This window comes from Homalodisca vitripennis, chromosome X, assembly GCF_021130785.1.
Source record: "Homalodisca vitripennis isolate AUS2020 chromosome X, UT_GWSS_2.1, whole genome shotgun sequence".
NCBI lineage: Eukaryota > Metazoa > Arthropoda > Insecta > Hemiptera > Cicadellidae > Homalodisca > Homalodisca vitripennis.
The window spans coordinates 9,940,098-9,961,193 of record NC_060215.1 but is presented as its reverse complement, the minus strand read 5'-3'; the positions used below and the strand labels follow the sequence as shown (position 1 = coordinate 9,961,193).

Below are 21,096 nucleotides of genomic sequence, written 5' to 3'. Positions count from 1 at the left end.
GTAACAACACAGTCCAGCATTTTTATATTACATGTGTGTGATATAATTGTTTTTAATTCTTTTAATCTACTATGGTTTTAGGCTCTCCGAGGTTCATTCGATCTTTAACAAGCTAAAACAACTTTGAGTGGGTTAAATATTAGATAATGTATAAGATTACACTATTTAAATTGTATTCAAGAAATAAATAAAAGAATTAAACATTTATTTATGAAAAACTCTTTCAATGTTGTTAAAAAACGGACAACCTACTTTCCTCAAATTCAATTCAAATTCAAATTCCTGACAAAGATATGGGAAGCATGTATTGTAAACCGAGATGCAGAGATGGTAAGGTGACCAATGACAGTGGTGGTTCCTCCCTGCATGTCATAGTGATGGTGTGAACCATTCGTAATAAACTGTTCTGAACTGTTCCTCATGTACATACATACCAGCCAGGACTGCATCTTACCTACCTGTTCAATAGTGTGAAATACTCTTTCAAAGTTTATTTTGCTGGACAGCCCCCAAAAGATACCCCATACTACAAAAGTGATTCAGAATAAATTATAATAATAAAACATTTTTACAGGGAGAGGATAGTGAACACATCACGTTCTCGGCTGGAGGAGGTGAATATCCAGGGCCTGCAGCCGGATCGCACATATGTGGTGCGTGTGGGAGCTTACATGAACCACAGCCTGGGGGCAACGTCTATGCCAGTGCTCGTGCGGACAAAGGCAGAGGTCCATGTGCCGGGACCCCCTCGCCATGTAACGGCCCGCCCCCTCTCCCCCACCGCCATCAGAGTCAACTGGCAACCTCCTGCCCCCGACACGATCACCACACCGGTCCACGGCTACAGTCTCTACTACCTTGAAGTAAACAACACTTCTTTATCACACCTGAGTCCCTGACTCAGAATTAGTTGATTCTAAATCACAATTAGTAATCTGAAAGAAATTTTAATGTTCTGAAGAAGAAAACATTTGATACCTACAAGTATTACTTTTGTACTAATTTGTTTCTCTTTTGGATTCCTAATCAAGTTTACACAGTAACTGATGAAAGATATTAGTTAGCCAAAAAAAAAGCTTGCACCAACTGTGGAGTCTGTCATGCAACAAAACAATAGTTAGCCCAGTAGACTAGTAGTTCAATAGTCATGCACTTCTTTCGATAGTTTAAACTTTCAGGAACAACAATGTCATACAGAACACTTCTTGAAAACTTGAATAGCAAAGGAACCATGAAATATCTGTTTATTTTCCAATTTTCGTTCACACTGTTCACCAAATCTGGAGTAGGTCAACCACTCCGTTCTTGGTCATAACATTCTTTCGAACATTTTTAAAAGCTCTTAACATTTTCATACCATTCCATCACTCATAATAGTTTCTCTGTACATTTCAAAAATCCGACAGTGAATTTAAAGAGCTTCCTCACATTTGGCACAAAAAAATGAACAGTTGGCAGGATTACATATTACATACAACGCATGAACAGATGTAAACACAATTCAATTGATTTTTGCCATAATGGCATGTGTGGCTTGCTAACAGGTATAGTCATATAGTATGCATGCATGAACAGATGTAAACACAATTCAATTGATTTTTGCCATAATGGCATGTGTGGCTTGCTAACAGGTATAGTCATATAGTATGCATGCATGAACAGATGTAAACACAATTCAATTGATTTTTGCCATAATGGCATGTGTGGCTTGCTAACAGGTATAGTCATATAGTATGCATGCATGAACAGATGTAAACACAATTCAATTGATTTTTGCCATAATGGCATGTGTGGCTTGCTAACAGGTATAGTCATATAGTATGCATGCATGAACAGATGTAAACACAATTCAATTGATTTTTGCCATAATGGCATGTGTGGCTTGCTAACAGGTATAGTCATATAGTATGCATGCATGAACAGATGTAAACACAATTCAATTGATTTTTGCCATAATGGCATGTGTGGCTTGCTAACAGGTATAGTCATATAGTATGCATGCATGAACACTGACCGCAGCGCTGTAGCAGTGGAATTGTAAAACAGTACTTAAGAAACACACCTTGTATTATATGATTATTGTATCAAATGTTTTATTAAATGCTTTAAACATTTGTGTTGTTAAATTTAAATTGATAATTATCTTACTGTTGATTTGTGCTCTTGATTGAAAACATCTTTTTTATATTTGAATAGGCAGAGGCCTCCGAAGAGTTTCACAGGAATACGACAGAACTGGGCTATACACTAGAGAATCTGAACAAGTTCCAGGAGTACAACGTTTGGGTAGTGGCTCACAACGAGAATGGTGCAGGAATGGCCTCAGAAGAGATAACTGTGCGTACATTCTCTGATGTGCCCAGCAAAGCACCAGAGAACATCACGCTGGAGGCTGCTAGTTCGTCGGTATGTAGACCATCCTCTCTCTCTATTCCTTATTTTCATGTCAGTAAGTAGTTCAGACCTTCAAGAATCAAGGATGTTTTATTGTTTATAAACCCAGTTTAAATCATCCCTTCCCAACATAGCTATGTTATGGGTAGGAAACCCAGTTTGTATGATCGACTAAGTCATTAGCCTATAATTTACAATTGAAGCTGTATTTAACCATATTCATTGTAATACCATATACATTCATACTAAAGAGCAGTGCAATATACAAACAATACTAGGGATGATTCTATTAAAAAAAAAAAAAAAAAAAAATAGATTCTGATTCCGATAACAAAAATTATAATCATGATTCTTTATTCCAAACTCTATTTCTATTCCTGTGTTAGTAGTTACTAAGAAATATGAATATAGCCCGACCCTAAAAAAATTGTAAAGCCATTTTTTTTAGGGGTGGGTGGATAGCAAAATTAGGTGTTGATTATGCATTTTATATTGATTCTTATACTGTATAAACAGTAGGAATAATTCTTTATAACTAAGAATAATAACTAAATGTTAACAAACGACTAAATGGCAACAAACAAAATTAGATAGGATAGGAAGAGCAGGCTTACTTTTACCAGACCGGAAGGATATTCCTCTTCTTCTTCATCACAGAGTGTTATCTTTTTACAGTGTTAATAAAGAAGAAGAGGAATATCCTTCCGGTCTGGTAAAAGTAAGCGTATTTAAATAGCCATCAAGTTAAAACCTGAAAATTTGCTCTCTTTAATAATAAATGGTAACTAAGAATATTCATTTATTCAATAAAAGTTTCACATTGTGTTTACATTTATTTTAGCAGAGCTAACATAAACATGGAATAAATTGTCAATGTAGTCCATTCAATACTACAAATCAAAAGGAACATAAATAAAAAATAAAATATCATTTAAACCAAGTATGTCTTAAACATACAAGAAATAGAAGTGTCAACTACTTAAATTTAAGTAATATTAGGCCTTTTACAATTTTTGTTTCCTAAATTCTACAACATTTAATGAAGACATTTTTCAGTAATAAATTAAAATCGTCAAATGCTTGATCTACACCTCTACATTTATCCAGTGTGACAGTTTATGTATTAAATTTGAAAATGCTTAGAGAGTTAATTCCTTGTAATTTAATTGAACTATTACAATGCTATCTATTTATTACATTGAATTCCTAAAACTGAATATACTCCTTAATGTCAAAGTAAAGTGTGTAGTCTTGGTCCTGGTGTAACATATTTTTTATTTTATTAAATAGATATATATTTTAATATACTAAAAAATGTATTTACATTAGAATTTAGAGTACAGTAAAATATATAGTGAAAATAACTGGTAATAAAATAACTGTTATTTGGACATGCTCACCTCCATTAAAGTAACATTACTGTATTTTACACTAAGTTCTTGTATACAATTATTACTTCTTTGTTTCTTGTCATGTAATCTAGTACTTGAGATCTTCTCCGAGTTGCCAGTACAGCAATAAGGAACATCGTGCTAGAGGCTGCTAATCATTGTTTGGTAGAACCTTCTCTCTCTTCTCGTATCACCTAGGTGTTGAGATCTGTGGCATTCCTAAGAAAGTACCAAAGAATATCATTGTAAATGGCTATTTACTCATTGGTTATGTTCTCTCTGTCCATCTCTCTTCTTGACACAAGTATTATTACTTGTTAACCAGTGGCCTCTTAAAACTGAGAATATATCTCTCTTCCCCTCGAAATGTAGTTTCTATAAAACCAAGGGTTTTGTTGTACGTGTTTTATTGTATTGGTATATGATATTCACAGATGGTATATGTGAGGTGGGAACCACCTCCCAAGGATGGCCAGAATGGGGTCATCACAGGCTACAAAGTGCGCTATCGCAAGAAGGATCTCAGAGGTAGAGGAGACACCCACACAACGGCAGGCAACCAGCGAGCGTTTCTTATCCAAAACCTGGAAAAGAAATCGGTAAACTTCATTTGCTACTACTATTGTCAGTTAATCTTTGAAAATAAACACATTGACATCCAGATAAGGCATGGAAAATAATCACTACAGTCACGGCCACCAAATAAGGCGGTTAGGGTGGATTTGCGCTGCTGCCACGTATGGGACCGGTGAAGCGGAGGAAGGTCGAAAATCGGTCGCTCTCAGGCACAAATTGGCAACGCTGTGTGCACATTGTTGCCTAGTCCAAGCGTCGCGCCGACGCTGCAGCTTCCACACGCCACCCTGCCATTATGTACTAACAATGTCACTTGTTTAATAATAATTACTTAAAAATGTTTCTTTATTATTTCTATTACTACACGTGTTTACAATGTTTATATTTAAAACAATTTTGCTAAGGAAGGCAAAAGATTGTTTTAAGCATGGTTAATTTTATTAAACTTAAAATATTTATTTAATTTTTGCTATGGTTACAATACATAGTACTATAGTTGAGTAATGATAAAAATAATAGAAAGTAAAGTATTGCCATTTTAAAAAAGTTGAGTAGAAATTGTGTGTATGTGCACGGCGCACGCATCGCGTGTTTGATTTCAATAATTTAGGTTTGCACGCATTTCCCAGCAAAGTTAATAAACTGAGAAAAAATAAAAAACTTCCTCGCTTACTGAAATGTTTAATACACCATGTTAATGAATTAAAATTGGTTTGTAGGTATATAGTATTTCAAAATTACATTTTTGTATATAAATACAAAAATTATATACCGTTATCATCAGTGGTCTCTCCTGAAGCCAATAATACGATTTTCATCTTTGTAACTTGTAAGATGTCATCAGAATCTCAGGAGAAAGCAAACAACATCATGCTCTAAAATGGATACAATTCAGGGATTATTCTATTTCACGATGTTTGCACAATCTGGCAATGGCGCAATTCCACCTACCTGCCTAATTTGGTGGCCCCGACTGTAATGAAATAATATATAGGAATAATGTGTACAGTAACCACCCATACAAAATATCTTTTTCAGTTTCTTGAACGTTCTTTAATTTTGTTCTATAATATTTACATATTTACCCATGTACACTCAATGTAAATAGAATTACTATCTGAAAATTTTACTGCATTTGACTCTTCATTTCCACTTCTTACAAAAAATTCAATTACATAGCAGTATTAAGTTTTTGTAAGGTGTAGGGCATAGGGGTGGAAGCCATTTCATTTTTTCTTGTTCAAGGTAACATTTTTTATACCGGGTCATCGAAAGAGGTGGCCTTAATTTTGATTCTTTATTGTAAAAGAAATAGTTAAGCGATGTGTGCGAAACAAATGTCATAATGCAGACAAATTGTTTGAGTTTTAATTCCGCCACTGGACTGACCTTGAAGTGAGCTCTACACATGTGCAGGCTTGTCGCGCATCGACAGCCACCATTCCAGTCAGTAGAGGTGTCGCAGTCATGGCGAGTGTGCAGCAAAAAGCTCAGTGTGTTTTGTGGTGTGCTGAATTGAAATCAGTGACTCTTATGCAACGACGTTTTCGTCAAACGTATAAATAAAGCCCACCTACTAATAAAACTATTCTTCGTTATTAAAGGCAGTTCAAAGACACAGGAAGTGTAGACAAAAAGAAATCGCCTGGCCGGCCTAGAACATCTGAAGAAAATGAGGAACGTTTGAGGCAGTCGTGCTTGTGTAACCCTAAGAAGTCCATAGCTCGACACAGTTTAGAACTCGGTATACCAAAAACTAAAATTCAAAATGTGATTTATGAACGTCTGAGACTACATGCGGACAAAATTAAATTACGGCATCAAATTAAAACTGCAGACCAACCTAAACGTGTTGACTTTGCTGCTGAGATGCTAAATCGCATTGACAGTGATCCAAATTATGACAACGGGATTTGTTTTAGCGATGAGGCAACCTTTATCACATTAACATTAATGGCAGTGTTAACCGACATAATTTTAGAATCTGGGGTTTTCAACAACCCAATGAAGTGTTTGAGTACGTCCATGATTCACCCAAGGTAAACGTGTGGTGTGGTCTCATGCAGGATCTTGTTGTTGGCCCATTCTTTTTTGCTGAAGACACAGTCCGTGGAACTAACTACTTGGATATGTTAGAACTATGTTTTTCCACAAATTGATGATGTTGAAAGGGAAAAAGGAATAACAGTTACTTTTCAACAAGATGGAGCACCGCCTCACTACAGTCTTATTGTGTGTGAAGCTCTCAACAGAAGATTCCCTAATCAGTGGATTGGTAGAGGTGGTCCTCTTGCGTGGCCGCCAAGGAGCCCTGACTTAACTCGTTTAAATTTTTTCCTTTGGGGTTACATAAAAACATTGTCTACGCTCAAAATATCCAGTGCCTGCAACATCTAAAGGACCAAATCACTGATGCAATAACAACTGTGACTTCCGACACGATAAAGAGGACCTGCACGGTGGTGGAGTATCGCTTTGATGTGTGTCGTGCCTCAGGCGGAGCTCACATCGAAACATACTAAATATGTATATAACACTTACGATTTTTTTCTATCTTTTGGTGTAAAAATAATTAAATTATTTTTATTGCATTCTGAGTTATTAAAAATCAAAATTGAGGCCACCTTTTTCGATGACCCTGTATTTAGTAGACTTTTAAAGGTGTTTTTAAAAGGCAATGTTAAAAGAGATGGGACTATAATTTGACAATATTGATATTGATTCAAATTTATGAATTGGTAATTCTGAAAGCTTTTGAAAACTGAGAAGTTGTTATGATGATATTAATGAGAGAGAACAATGCAGGAATGGTGTGCCCAGGCTCGTAATATCAATTTTGATAAAGTTAGGGTTGATGTCTTTTACCTGTGGTGTAGATTTTTCTTCTTGTGCCATTCTATAATAACAAATTCATGTTAATGTCAGTTTGTTTATAAAGGATGATAAAGAACAAAATGCTGTTACAAATTTTCACCAATTTTTAACATTCACAGTTTCAAGTGGCCGCCAGTTTAGTTATTACTATTATTAACATTATTTATAATGTTAAAACAAATAACATATAATGTATAATCACTTGTTTTTTACTAGTTGATAGAAAAATCAGCAGACTCACCTTAAAAACTACCTTCTAGGGTCCACTGATTGAAAGGACGCATAAAAGAAATGTTCTCTACAGGTTGCGAAAAATTTCTGCAATCGAAAATTTCTGATTTTGTGTACTTTTAAGTGTTCTTTCAATCAATGGACCCTAGAAGACAGTTTTCAAGGTTAGGTCTGCTGATTTTTCTATCAACTAGTAACAATCCCTGGCTTTCAGCCCTATTAATTCAAACTTTGTAGTCACATGTTGTACACTTCTTGCGCAATAATTTATAGAGAATATTTGCAGATGTACATTATATCAAACAGTTGAATTATATTTCCAATATCAATTTGCCGAATTTTGCTTGTATAGATAAAATGTTATGAAGCTAAACCATCTCTTTATTGCTATATTGTGTGCTAGATGTACCAAGTTCGATTGTTTGCGGTGAATGTGAACGGAACGGGGCCACCAACAGACTGGTACAACGTAGAGACGTATGAAAACGACCTAGACGAGAGCATAGTTCCAGACGTACCATCCACTATGAAAGGTAACTTCCTTGTTCTCTGCATGTACTCGATCAAAGTTAGGTCAGAGACAGATTCCTGTATTTTTCTTGATTATTGTCATTTTAATTATTGGAAGTGTACAATGAACATAGGCTTCATCCAGTACTACAATGTGTTCTTAAGGTAAGAGAAGAGACGGATTGAGATTAAGATACTTCCAGAGTCGTATTTGTTATCTTTTAATCTTTTGAGTGCCAAGAGCCAATGTGATTGGCCAGTGGGTATTTTTGAAAAGTGCAGAAGGCTGACTACGTCGGCTTTTTGAGCATTCATTATTCTGTTATTATATGTTAAGATATGGCATTGTACTTAGTCTCATTTTATACATAATAAATAAAATAAATAGAGATTATCCATCTTGGTTTTATTTTTTACAGGTGCTAAAAGCTATTTTCCAAATATGAGAGACAACTTTTTTGGAAGTGCAGGTTTTCAATACTTTGCACTAATATTTAAGAAAAGTCATACTCAGTATCTCCGATACTTACATAGGGAACAATGAAAAAATTGCATACAAATCTATGACAATGTTTTTTATTAACACATAACAAAATTTAAAAATAATAGTTTTTTATTAAATTTTAATTTAAAAATTTCAACAGATTTTATCATCCAAATAAATGTTATAAGTCGTATCCTAATTCCCCCCCCCCCCCCCCCCAAAAAAAAACAAAAACCACCCCATTATGTTTATTTTTGAAAAGATACATTAAAAATAAATTTTTAATTTCTTCTTTGAACATCTGAAATTACTACACAAATCATGCAGAGGAAATTGAAAAAATAATTTTGATCTGGGGAGGCAAACAACAAATATGGTGGCCGAGCTGTCAATGAAAGTAGCGTGGCCATCTGTACTGGTTATATGAGTTGTGAGGACAAACTACAGCTAAACGAACAATAGCTGTCTGCAACCTTGGTGTGACCAGTTCTGCTGGCCTTTCTGCTCTTAAGTTCTCTTTCAGTTCTGCTCTTAAGAGTTAAGCAATCTTTTAAGAGTTAGGATCTTTCTTTTGTAGATCCTATATGTACTTGATATATGAGTTGTAAGGGATATATAATTATGAGTAAAAATTCATGAATAAAGAATGTAGGTAAGGATATTTTGTAAGGACACAATTTGAATTTTGTCATAAACATTAATAGCATTCATATTTCTTCCATAAAAGTTCCAAACACCTTTATAAAATGAATGATAAATTATATATGTTTAGTCCCATTGGAGCAAAGGTCTGTAATCCCTTAGTTAAGAACATTTGGTATCCCCATGACCACCGAATCTTAATAAAGGCCCCATTATATATTATAATCATTCTCATTGTCTTGAATAACCAAAAAAAGTGAAAGAAACATCCATTGGATGTAAGTCGATACACATCCGTTCAGACACTGCTGCTAAACAAACAAGAATTCACATCAAACATGCCGATACCAAAAAAATATCGAAGTCACCATTCACTACGTGGAGATTCGTGGTCAGGGTGTACATGGCGAGAGAACTCCTAAAAACAGGGTGCAAGCAACAGCGGGGCAGTCCTCATCCAGAATTCGAAGATAACATATAAATTAAAATAAAATATGTGTTAGTTCATGTGAGTGTGTTGTATTGCCGATCGAACCTACTAAGAAAATCCTCTCACATTAGCCAAGCCTAATATTTCACAGCCAAATCTTACAAAATGAATTTGTGTTACAGTAAAGCCTAGCACGGATTCCATCACAGTTTCCTGGACACCGCCTGTCAGTACAGAGGTTTTGGTGCGAGGATACTACATAGGATGGGGCAAGGGAATACCTGACATGTACTACAAGATTTTGGACAGCAAGCAACGGTACTATGTCATTGAGGGATTGGGTAAGTGAAATACTATATTGTTTCCTTATCTTGCAGAACGGCTAACTCTTACATTAATATAACAATATGGTACCTTTAAAATTAAATTTATGATATTTTGTTTTAAACGAGCAATGTGACTACTCCCTCATAGAGGCTTGTCTCATGAGCCGGTGACCTCGTAATGTAAGTGGACGGCACAGTCGATTGTGACCATATCCGTACCGGTACTCGGCTACGTAGACCCTTCTGGGGAGTTCAATGTTCACTGAATAATCTGTAGTCGATTTTGGTACTGTTCTTTACAAATAATTATTTCAGTTTGAGATGAATTTTCTACTTTAATCTTTAACTCTTTCCAAATAGTTTGCCAGCAAAAATTGTTAATAGCAATAAGATTAAAGCTTTGAGACTGGAGCATTCATGTTATACTTTAAAGTTTGTTGTGATAACTTTTGAATTTCCTATATAAAAATGTTGGTTTAATATCTCAGTTGTATTTTAGTGAGATATATAGTCACCACTAACCAACAACCAGTAATCACGGCACTGTACTTAGGTAGGCTAGTGCCAAACTTAACCTTCTAAAAAAAGTTTTGTTCCATAATAGTTTATGTACTATCCATTCATGAAACTTATTATCTAATAATATTTGATTAAACCTTGTTAAGATATATTATTGAATTAATTACTGTTTGTTATATTGGTTCATGCTCAATAGTCCAAAGATTCATATTCATTTGATTCTACTCATTATAACAATTTTAAAACATATAAATATGTTTTCCTATAAGTGTTCAAAAGTACCTGCTTTTCTTTCTTACTTATTAACTAGATTTTATATGTAAAACACAGCTGATTTTACATGTGGCAATGACATTTTCAATCTAAAATCCTTTTTAGTTCTTAAAAGTAACGTAAATTTTTTCATTCATACAAAATGTAAATCAAATAGACTTGAAAAAGTTATTAATCAACTCTTTTATATTTTTTTCATTTATAGAGACTTTTTCAAATTGTTGTTCAATTCGCTAATTTCCAATTTGTATATTCATTAGTAATTGAAATTAAAATGAGTTCAAAATCAGTGAAAATTTTTTGAGCAAACATTTACCTTATTTATTGCACAGTATGCAATCGTAGGCTTCAAAGTGTTTGTATCAGCACTAGAAGAAATTATTTTAGGAGAAAGTTGTAAAACGTACGTATAGCCAACGATTCAGTAGTCTAAACATTTAATGCACCTGTTACCGTCATTTTTACTATGCCGGGAAGCCTGATCAATTTTCGAGTCTGTAAGACGAGATGCTCACACTCCCTTTCCTCGCTCCACATCATGGGATGGCCCAACATCATCCACTACAGGCTAGCAATAGTTCTTCCCATTCTTAGTCGGTGATAATATGCCTGTTACAATTTAATATTGACAAATTTTTTATCTTTCATTAAAATAAACTTGTCACATATTTACTCAATAATAGTAACAACAAAATGTTACTAATTCTACAAAATGGTACATAATGAGTTGGTACTAGTCCACACAGGTACTAGAAGTTCACACATCCCAGACAATTAAATGACTGATACAATTTCTCAACATTTTTTTACAGTCTAGATAAAATTGAAATAGGCATGTATTATTTTATTTCTCAGAACTGTTATTAACCCTTTGCATGCCAGCCCATTTTCCAAAAGTACTACCCAGAAACGCCAAGGGCATTTTCAGCAGTTTTGCAAGCTTTCACTAAATGTATCATAACTTTCTTATTTTTTAACAGATATTGATGATTTTTTTACCATTATTTTGCTTATGAAATTCCCTTGTTCTGTTGGTAAATTTTAGTTGCATAAATGTAATTTAAACTTATAAAAAAGTTAAAAATTAAGAAAAAAAAATTTTAAAATTTTCAAAAAAACATTTTTTTTAACACAAATAAGTGGTTTAAAAAAATGTATGCTGATTTCCTGTTATATCCTAGTAAACTATATCTAACCCTTAACCTAATTACAACATTTCAAAAGCCTACCTTATATAGAAGTCCAGTTATGATTTTTTTCACTAAATGTGACACGGGCACAGTTTTTGTAATTTGCATGGACGTTGTATGTAATGTTACACTATATTCACAAATCAATATTTGACACTATACAAATCGGTACTTTAGGATTATACCAACCACACCACTATGAAGAACACAAAAATATAAATTTATAGATATATTATAAACAAACATTGTAGAACGAAAAAACAACTTTTTAATTACAAAATTACAAACTTACAAAGATTATCAATTGTTAATGAGGTCAGATTCGCTTCAACTTTTTTCAATGAACTTAGAACGTTATAAAACGATGTATTTGAGTAACAGAACTAACATTCCATCAATCAACAAGCATTCCCAGGTATTGTGATCGGTATTGTGGTCGCTGCTATCTTATCTTTCTCGAGAATCCCGATTACGGCAGGCCGCGCGGCATCACATGATTATTTAAGTTTTTTGCACGGTACATAATTGCCTTTCCATTACAATTCAATTTATATTTCTGATCAGCCCCTCTAGAATTATATTTACTGATAGATACTATCTCGAGGGATGTTTTTTCTTTCGTTGACATCAGCGCGAGCTTCGGAAGCACCTTCGGCCGGAGGCACTCGCATTTTGGGTGGCGGAATTTGATCAAGAATAATAGCAAGTTTTGTGTGTTTTTTTTTTCAATAAAGAGTTTAGTTTTTGTTTGGTAATGTTTCGTTTTTGTTGAATTTTTGTGTTTGGAGAAATGTAGGGGTAAAATACGAAAGTACAACAAAGCGAATGGGCGGCGAGACTCTGCAATCACGTTATCTACTACACCGCTCGACTTTGACCTCTGTCTGAGGATGGGGAGGGGTTTGCGATAAGACAATTCCTGTTTTATACTGACGAAATATTGTTCTATGCTAATCTATTAATCAGTTGAAGCTAAATGTCAAATAACGATTCATGTCTGGGTGTGGTCTGTATAATCCCAAAGTACCAATGAATCTAATAAAAGGGGCATAGTAAAAATGCCCTAACAACAAAAGTAATGAGAGAATTACAAACGTAAACAACGCATAGCAACACGAACGTAACCTCAATCTCGACCAAACAATTCAACAGCTGCGAAGCTCAAATACGACCAAACAAACAGCCCATAAAGAAATTAACTACTTTGTGGTTGCAAAGCAACTAATCGACTATCGATTAGTCAAAATTTCGCGGCAATAAGATGAACTATAAGAAAATTACAGGCGAAAAACGTGACGTACCTATATTATGGCCGTTGGCGATTTTCAGTTGAGTAGCCGACGGCCGTAATACCGGTACGTTGGCATGCAAAGGGTTAAGCTGTGAGCACCAACCAAAAATGTGTTATTACTTACAGTTCCACGTTTTGTGCAATTAACCAAAAATATGTTCCAGAACCAAACTCCGAGTATGTAATCAGCTTAAGAGCCAGCAACAATGTGGGAGACGGACCGGCCAAGTACGAGTCTGTCCGCACCAGAGACGAGGCACCTCCGGAGCCCATGACTCCTCTTATCCCTCCGGTCGGACTCAAGGCCATTGTTCTCTCGTCTAGCACAGTCGTCGTCTACTGGACCGACAGCACTCTCTCACAGAGTCAGGTGAGACAGTAATAATAATCCACACCAGGCAGGGATACACCAACATTCTATTTACTCGTGGTCTGATTTCAAATTTTTTTTTGATTTATTGATTCCTGTTTTTTAAACCTTGAATCATAATAGGTATTTTTAGTCTAAGTTTGATTTAAATAAAATCATCGCATTCTAAAATCTCTATAGACGACTTTGTAACACAAAAAGTAATCCAAGAATACCGTTCTGTATCAAAAGGGATTCGCAGAGGTCCAGGAAAAGTTATATTGTAAGAGGTGAGGTTTTTGTTCTCGTAGGACAAGAAGCTTAGAAATTGCACTTAGTCCTATAAGGACCTTTGAACTCCTTCCAGAGTGACAGGATATTCTGGATGGGTAAGGTCTGGGGTAGGGGTCACCTCCAGCGGTTTAAGTGATTTTAATAACATTGAATGTTGAATTTTAAACTAGTTTTAAGGAATTTTAATTAGTTGTAAATGTTGAATTTTAAACTGGTTTTAAGGAATTTTAATTAGTTATAAGAAATGTGACAATTGATGTGGCCTAACTCATACCAGCTTTGACATTGTTAATACTTTTAAGTGGGACAACAATAAAGATTCTTGATTTCTTGATTTCCTGTCAAGATCCATGAGGAAGAATTTAGGGCACTAATCTTAAGTCATGTCCCCTCGGAAGAAGGGTAAGCCAGCTCTGAACCGGCCTCTTCAGTCAAAGCAGGCAGGGAGTGGCACACCCTTTTGTCTTGGCTAGCAAGAACCTTTGACTCTTAGGAAATGAACCTCACGAACTCCAACAGTCATCTCCCGCAATAGACTAGACCTATTGAATTACCCTTGCACTCCATAATCTCGAGATTTGCAGTTAGTGATGTGCCACTCCTGGACATCTATGAGGTTGCCCAGATTGAAGTGACACATCAGTATTTGCTGTGCCCAGTGTAGGTTCAACTGGAAAGTATAAACCAACCAGAAGTGATCCCTGCTGGACAAGAGAGGAGCGGTTAGTAGAATTGAAATCCACATTACAGCTCTCCTACTACCCGCATTCCAGCGCTGGTCTTTCCTGCGCCAAAGACGTAGCTTCGCTAATCAGAAATGGCAATCTTCCTTACCTACGCTTTGTCAAACCATTCTTATACAGTATTCTGACCATTTTATTAATTCTAACTTCAAATTTACTTTCGTAGTTTTGAAATAAAGTGAAACATGATTTATCAGTGTGATCATCAACTAGGGAGTGCGGTTGAAGGACCAGATCGAAAAGTTTTTCACACATGCACCGCTATACTTATAATTGGGAACAGCCTGATTCTGTCGTGATAATATCAGTTCCACTGGGTAGACCAATGTTGTTTCTTTTATACTTAAGTTTCAGTATATTGTACACTATATGTAACCATCAATCTGTGTATTGACCATTAGGATAAAATTAAAAATAACATAATCTGGGCTTAGTTGAGAAAGTGCAGTAGATGTTTAATAGGGTATAAATATGGCCCTTCTCACTCCCCCGCTATTGTGTGTGTGAGGTCTGCGTGTATGTGGGTGTGAAACCATCTCAGGTCAGCCACACTCATGATTGATAATGGTATAAGTTTTGTAGTTACATTACAATTAAAGTTCAGTAGGAAAAGAGAGCATTAAGAAATAAGTGACAAGTGAGTGAGTGTGTGACGATTTTCACGCAATGAATGTGTGCTCATAACGACCAACAGTCCAAAATTCTCTGAAACAAAAAGTGAAATCAAAAATAAAATTTGAGTATGTTTTATTTTGTTACTTTTATTGCACAATATAGAGCAAAATAATAGAATTCTCTGTTTGATAAAAAAAACTTTTAATAAAAATACTAGTTCATTGTATAACTGCGCCGTTTACTTAGTTAATCTTACTAATTGTAACAATCTTTTTTTAGTTAATTTACTCTTGTATTACTACAATAATATTTTCATATTTCCAAACTTATACTTTTGTTATAAGTATTTCAGCTTATATTATTTTTCCATTGTATTGAACTAGTGCAGAGTTGAATTTTCTTTTCTTGCAATAAATAGAGAGTAAGTCCTGTTGTTCCATTTAAATAAGGTTAAAATTCAATATAAGGCAATAAAAGAAAAGTTTTATACAAGGTGAGTTAAATTAAAGGTATAACAATCAACTACTTCATAGCTTATAATTTTGAAAGGAGTATAAAGACACAAGTCTGAGATAATAAATGCAAATCGTGCTAGAATGATAAATGAATATTTGTGTTTTGTAATAAATATCCCATAAAACCATGAGTATATTCTTCTTTACCAATGTGACACAAATGTCATATGAAGGTGTAACATTGTTATGACACCTTTATATGACCGATCACCAGTTACCCAAGGAGTTTCCTAAACGACCTACATTTGACAATGTTTCATATTATTGAATGGCAACAGTGCTTACCCTTGAATTCACAGATATAGCCAGTTCCATTCCTAATCATCTACTGATTTAACTGCACTTGTTTAACCTATAAACTACATAATTTACATCTTGTTTTAATAAATAATTCCAACATAACTTTATAAGTTTTTAACTCAGAAAACCTGCTTTCTATCATAATTATAATGAACAAAATATTCTGCTACAAAATCATTCTTTATTTTAGCAGTTAAATAACTGTTGTCTATCTGTTTGCCCTCAGCTGGTGACAGACAATAGGTACTACACAGTGCGTTACGCCTCCTGCCACCACTCAGGCAACCCTCGCTACAAGTACTACAACTCCACTGACCTCAACTATATGATAGATGACCTCAAACCCAACACCCAGTATGAATTCACTGTCAAGGTGGTCAAGGTGAGACACAATCAAACAAGTTAGTACATGCATAGACAAAGTCAAGTACAACATTGGGTCCTTCCGGCTCAGTCAGAAGATGTAGGTAGATTTTGTGACAACTGAAATATTATTAATTTATTCTAATAGATTTATATGTATTCATGCCTTGTCTTACCTATGGTGAGACTGACAGGCACATGTGTTACAGGGCAGGAGAGAGAGAGCCGCTGGAGTATGGTGGTCTCGAACACTACCATGGAGGATGCTCCGTTCTCTGTATTTTCTTGTCTTACCTATGATGAGACTGACAGGCACATGTATTACAGGGCAGGAGAGAGAGCCGTTGGAGTATGGTGGTCTCGAACACTACCATGGAGGATGCTCCGTTCTCTGTATTTTCTTGTCTTACCTATGATGAGACTGACAGGCACATGTGTTACAGGGCAGGAGAGAGAGCCGCTGGAGTATGGTGGTCTCGAACACTACCATGGAGGATGCTCCGTTCTCTGTATTTTCTTGTCTTACCTATGATGAGACTGACAGGCACATGTATTACAGGGCAGGAGAGAGAGCCGCTGGAGTATGGTGGTCTCGAACACTACCATGGAGGATGCTCCGTTCTCTGTATTTTCTTGTCTTACCTATGATGAGACTGACAGGCACATGTATTACAGGGCAGGAGAGAGAGCCGTTGGAGTATGGTGGTCTCGAACACTACCATGGAGGATGCTCCGTTCTCTGTATTTTCTTGTCTTACCTATGATGAGACTGACAGGCACATGTGTTACAGGGCAGGAGAGAGAGCCGCTGGAGTATGGTGGTCTCGAACACTACCATGGAGGATGCTCCGTTCTCTGTATTTTCTTGTCTTACCTATGATGAGACTGACAGGCACATGTGTTACAGGGCAGGAGAGAGAGCCGCTGGAGTATGGTGGTCTCGAACACTACCATGGAGGATGCTCCGTTCTCTGTATTTTCTTGTCTTACCTATGATGAGACTGACAGGCACATGTATTACAGGGCAGGAGAGAGAGCCGCTGGAGTATGGTGGTCTCGAACACTACCATGGAGGATGCTCCGTTCTCTGTATTTTCTTGTCTTACCTATGATGAGACTGACAGGCACATGTGTTACAGGGCAGGGGAGAGAGCCGCTGGAGTATGGTGGTCTCGAACACTACCATGGAGGATGCTCCGTTCTCTGTATTTTCTTGTCTTACCTATGATGAGACTGACAGGCACATGTGTTACAGGGCAGGGGAGAGAGCCGCTGGAGTATGGTGGTCTCGAACACTACCATGGAGGATGCTCCGTTCTCTGTATTTTCTTGTCTTACCTATGATGAGACTGACAGGCACATGTGTTACAGGGCAGGGGAGAGAGCCGCTGGAGTATGGTGGTCTCGAACACTACCATGGAGGATGCTCCGTTCTCTGTATTTTCTTGTCTTACCTATGATGAGACTGACAGGCACATGTGTTACAGGGCAGGGAGAGAGAGCCGCTGGAGTATGGTGGTCTCGAACACTACCATGGAGGATGCTCCGTTCTCTGTATTTTCTTGTCTTACCTATGATGAGACTGACAGGCACATGTGTTACAGGGCAGGAGAGAGAGCCGCTGGAGTATGGTGGTCTCGAACACTACCATGGAGGATGCTCCTTCTTCTCCCCCACGAGACCTCACTGTGGTAGCTGTTGATGGCAACCCCACCATTGTTAACCTCAACTGGCAGCCTCCTAAACAACCTAACGGCCAGATCACTGGTAACAATTTATTGCACCAATTATTTTATTTAACTCTAGGAGCAATCTGCTGTTCTACTGCAAGCTTTACTTAAAATAATCAATCATTCATGAAACTTTCAATTTTTACCACATTCTACTTATAAATATAAAGAAAATAATTTATGTCCATTATTTATATCAAATGCGCTACCATTGTTGTGCTTAACTTTTTTCATGAACTTTTATTATCTTAAATATTGTAGTAAATGTTTATTTTATTTGGAATCTTAAAAATAAACTAATCCACTGAATATTTTTAGAGTTTGTTATTAAAATATAAAATAAAACCAATCTAAAGGGTATAAATATAAATTTATGTTAGGAAAATAAAACATTCAGTAAGTTTTATAGTACATAAAATTCAAATCTTAACTTATTGAAAAAGTAAAAAGTGACCATCCCATCACTACAGCATGTCCGAATACAGAGTTTTAATCTGATATCACAATTCCATCAAAACTGGTGTATAAAATAAATTTTAGTAGGCTAGATTGTCGTAAGGGCAAATAAAGCCCCCTGCTCCTCAGGCGGACCAACGTATGGAAGAAAATGATTGAGCTTCCCCGTGTGATAGTCCTTGTTCATAAAGTTTACAGGTACAAAGCGTTGTATCTTTTGTCATCAGATTGGGTAGCGGATATGTCAGATATGACAGGTTTTAATGTACTTATATACTGAGTACACGTAGCATTAACTAGGATTCCTGATAGCACGGCTCTTTTCGCATGAATCCAAAATCAATATTTTCAAAGTATTTCATTAATGAATCAAATCAGTAGAAATGCTTAAAATACGCTTGGAAATGTATTATACTTTATTTATTTGGCTTCATTCAAGAATAATTAAAGATTTAAGATAACGAATACTCCGAGCAGACATTATTGTGTTCCATTTGAGCATAAGTAGTTTTGCTTTTTCTCAGTACCATACATGGAATCAATACTTACTACAAGTGAAAAGCAAAATATATTTCATCGCTCCATATTTTATAATATACGCTTTTTAAAGTGAACTATTCACATTTCTAATAGTGATTGAGTTATTATATAAATCAGACAATTATAGATTGAGTTAACTTAAAAACTTTAGCCAGACAAATAAGTAGTTATTTTCTTGAAAGGTATTAATTAGCGTTCCAATTACGATCAATGATTACAAGCAGTAAGTAATTATAATACTAATATTCGTAATATAAAATTATAAATCCTTTTACAGAATAAATTTACTAACAAATATATATTTTTTGAAAATGTTTGTTGGAGCGGTCCAGTATTGTATTCAGTTCTGTGGTCCAATTATAATGATGTCATACTTTATAGAAACATAGTTTTCCAGTTAGATAATGTTTGAAGCTACTATTTGATGGAAGCAAAGTGTTCTGGCTGCTGGATAGTCAAATTATGAATTTACCACTGACATTTGTTGCACTTCATTGGCACTGCTAGCCAGATCTGCTTTAATGGTGACAAAACAAAACTGTTTCATACAATACAAGACAACCAGCAACCATTTATGGAGGCTTTGTCATTGTTTATGTTGAACACACACGTTTTTCTAAAGTAAAAATAAATTAGAATACATTTTTCATAAATAATGTACAAAAAATACGCTTTGGCGATCGGTAATTTGTGTACTGCCGATCACCGATGCCGCACAGATCTCCGGAGATTCAATTTTTGAATCCTCCAGATCGATTCTCGGTTTTTGAGACTTTGTCAAAGGATTCGGGATTCGGCTTTGACACATCACTAGTTTGAATTATGCGTGTTTTAATCTTATATCACCACTATGTGAATTTTAAACAGTTATTGTACGGTAATAAAGTCAATTATGAACTATTTAAATTGAATCAACTCAAGTAAAGCAGAAAGGGGTGAGCAATTCCATCACTACAACACCAGACGGGCCACTGACTACTGCCTTCCTGTGCACCGACTCCGCAGCACTGAACATAAGCCAAGTTACATCGGCGCCAAAATGTGGAACTGTTTGCCAGAGATGCTGAAAAAAGTGGATCAACAACAATTCGCTCGTCACTTGAAGACCTGGCTTCTCAATCGACCCTTCTACAGCATTGAAGAATTCATGAGCTGGCAAACTCAACCAGACTTTTGAAAAATTACTCAGAATTGTACTTGCTCCTCAGTAATATTGTATGACACTGTACTTATCTTGACGATAACGTAATAAAGATATTTTTGATTTGATTTGATAAAAAATTGTACATGTACATCTCTAAGTCTTTGAGAGTAAACGTTAAACAGAGTATTTTCGATATTGACAGTAGACGGTCATGTTTGCATGCTGAGTGTTCGACTCAGTTAGATTGAGTTATATAGGTTTACTGTAATGTGTTATTAGCGCAAAACAGAAATGTGAAATTCACCTCATGCGTCTTTTAACTGTTGACAGGTTACGTGGTTTCGTACACTACAGACATGTTCAACAGAGACAGGGACTGGGTGGTAGAGGGTGTGGTCGGGGATAAGATGACTACTAGTATCAAGGGTCTTACAGCCAGCACAACTTACTACTTCAAGATACAAGCTCGCAACAGCAAAGGCTACGGACCCATGTCCGGTATAGTCTCCATGACGACCAATTCAGGTCAGTTTTGCTCTCTTTTTTCATGCACTCTCGTGGATGCTCTGATCTGTAAGTACTCTGTGTCCTAAGTGTCAATCGTTGTGTACCCAGATTTTTCATGCACTCTCGTGGATGCTCTGATCTGTAAGTACTCTGTGTCCTAAGTGTCAATCGTTGTGTACCCAGATTTTTCATGCACTCTCGTGGATGCTCTGATCTGTAAGTACTCTGTGTCCTAAGTGTCAATCGTTGTGTACCCAGATTTTTCATGCACTCTCGTGGATGCTCTGATCTGTAAGTACTCTGTGTCCTAAGTGTCAATCGTTGTGTACCCAGATTTTTCATGCACTCTCGTGGATGCTCTGATCTGTAAGTACTCTGTGTCCTAAGTGTCAATCGTTGTGTACCCAGA

At 36.0% G+C, this 21,096-nt stretch overlaps 1 protein-coding gene across 4 annotated transcripts in view; it reads left to right on the top strand.

Moving 5' to 3' along the window:
- The window catches only part of LOC124368665 (neogenin), a 124,545-nt gene that overhangs the window by 47,349 nt on the left and 56,100 nt on the right, over positions 1 to 21,096 (top strand). For all 4 annotated transcript variants that reach the window (XM_046825934.1, XM_046825932.1, XM_046825933.1 and 1 more), the window contains exons 10-18: positions 575 to 863; positions 2,197 to 2,406; positions 4,220 to 4,384; positions 7,870 to 7,999; positions 9,715 to 9,873; positions 13,296 to 13,501; positions 16,174 to 16,329; positions 17,915 to 18,077; positions 20,511 to 20,705. In XM_046825934.1, the coding sequence (XP_046681890.1) occupies positions 575 to 863; positions 2,197 to 2,406; positions 4,220 to 4,384; positions 7,870 to 7,999; positions 9,715 to 9,873; positions 13,296 to 13,501; positions 16,174 to 16,329; positions 17,915 to 18,077; positions 20,511 to 20,705 (1,673 nt within the window). The remainder of the gene's footprint in view (positions 1 to 574; positions 864 to 2,196; positions 2,407 to 4,219; positions 4,385 to 7,869; positions 8,000 to 9,714; positions 9,874 to 13,295; positions 13,502 to 16,173; positions 16,330 to 17,914; positions 18,078 to 20,510; positions 20,706 to 21,096) is intronic.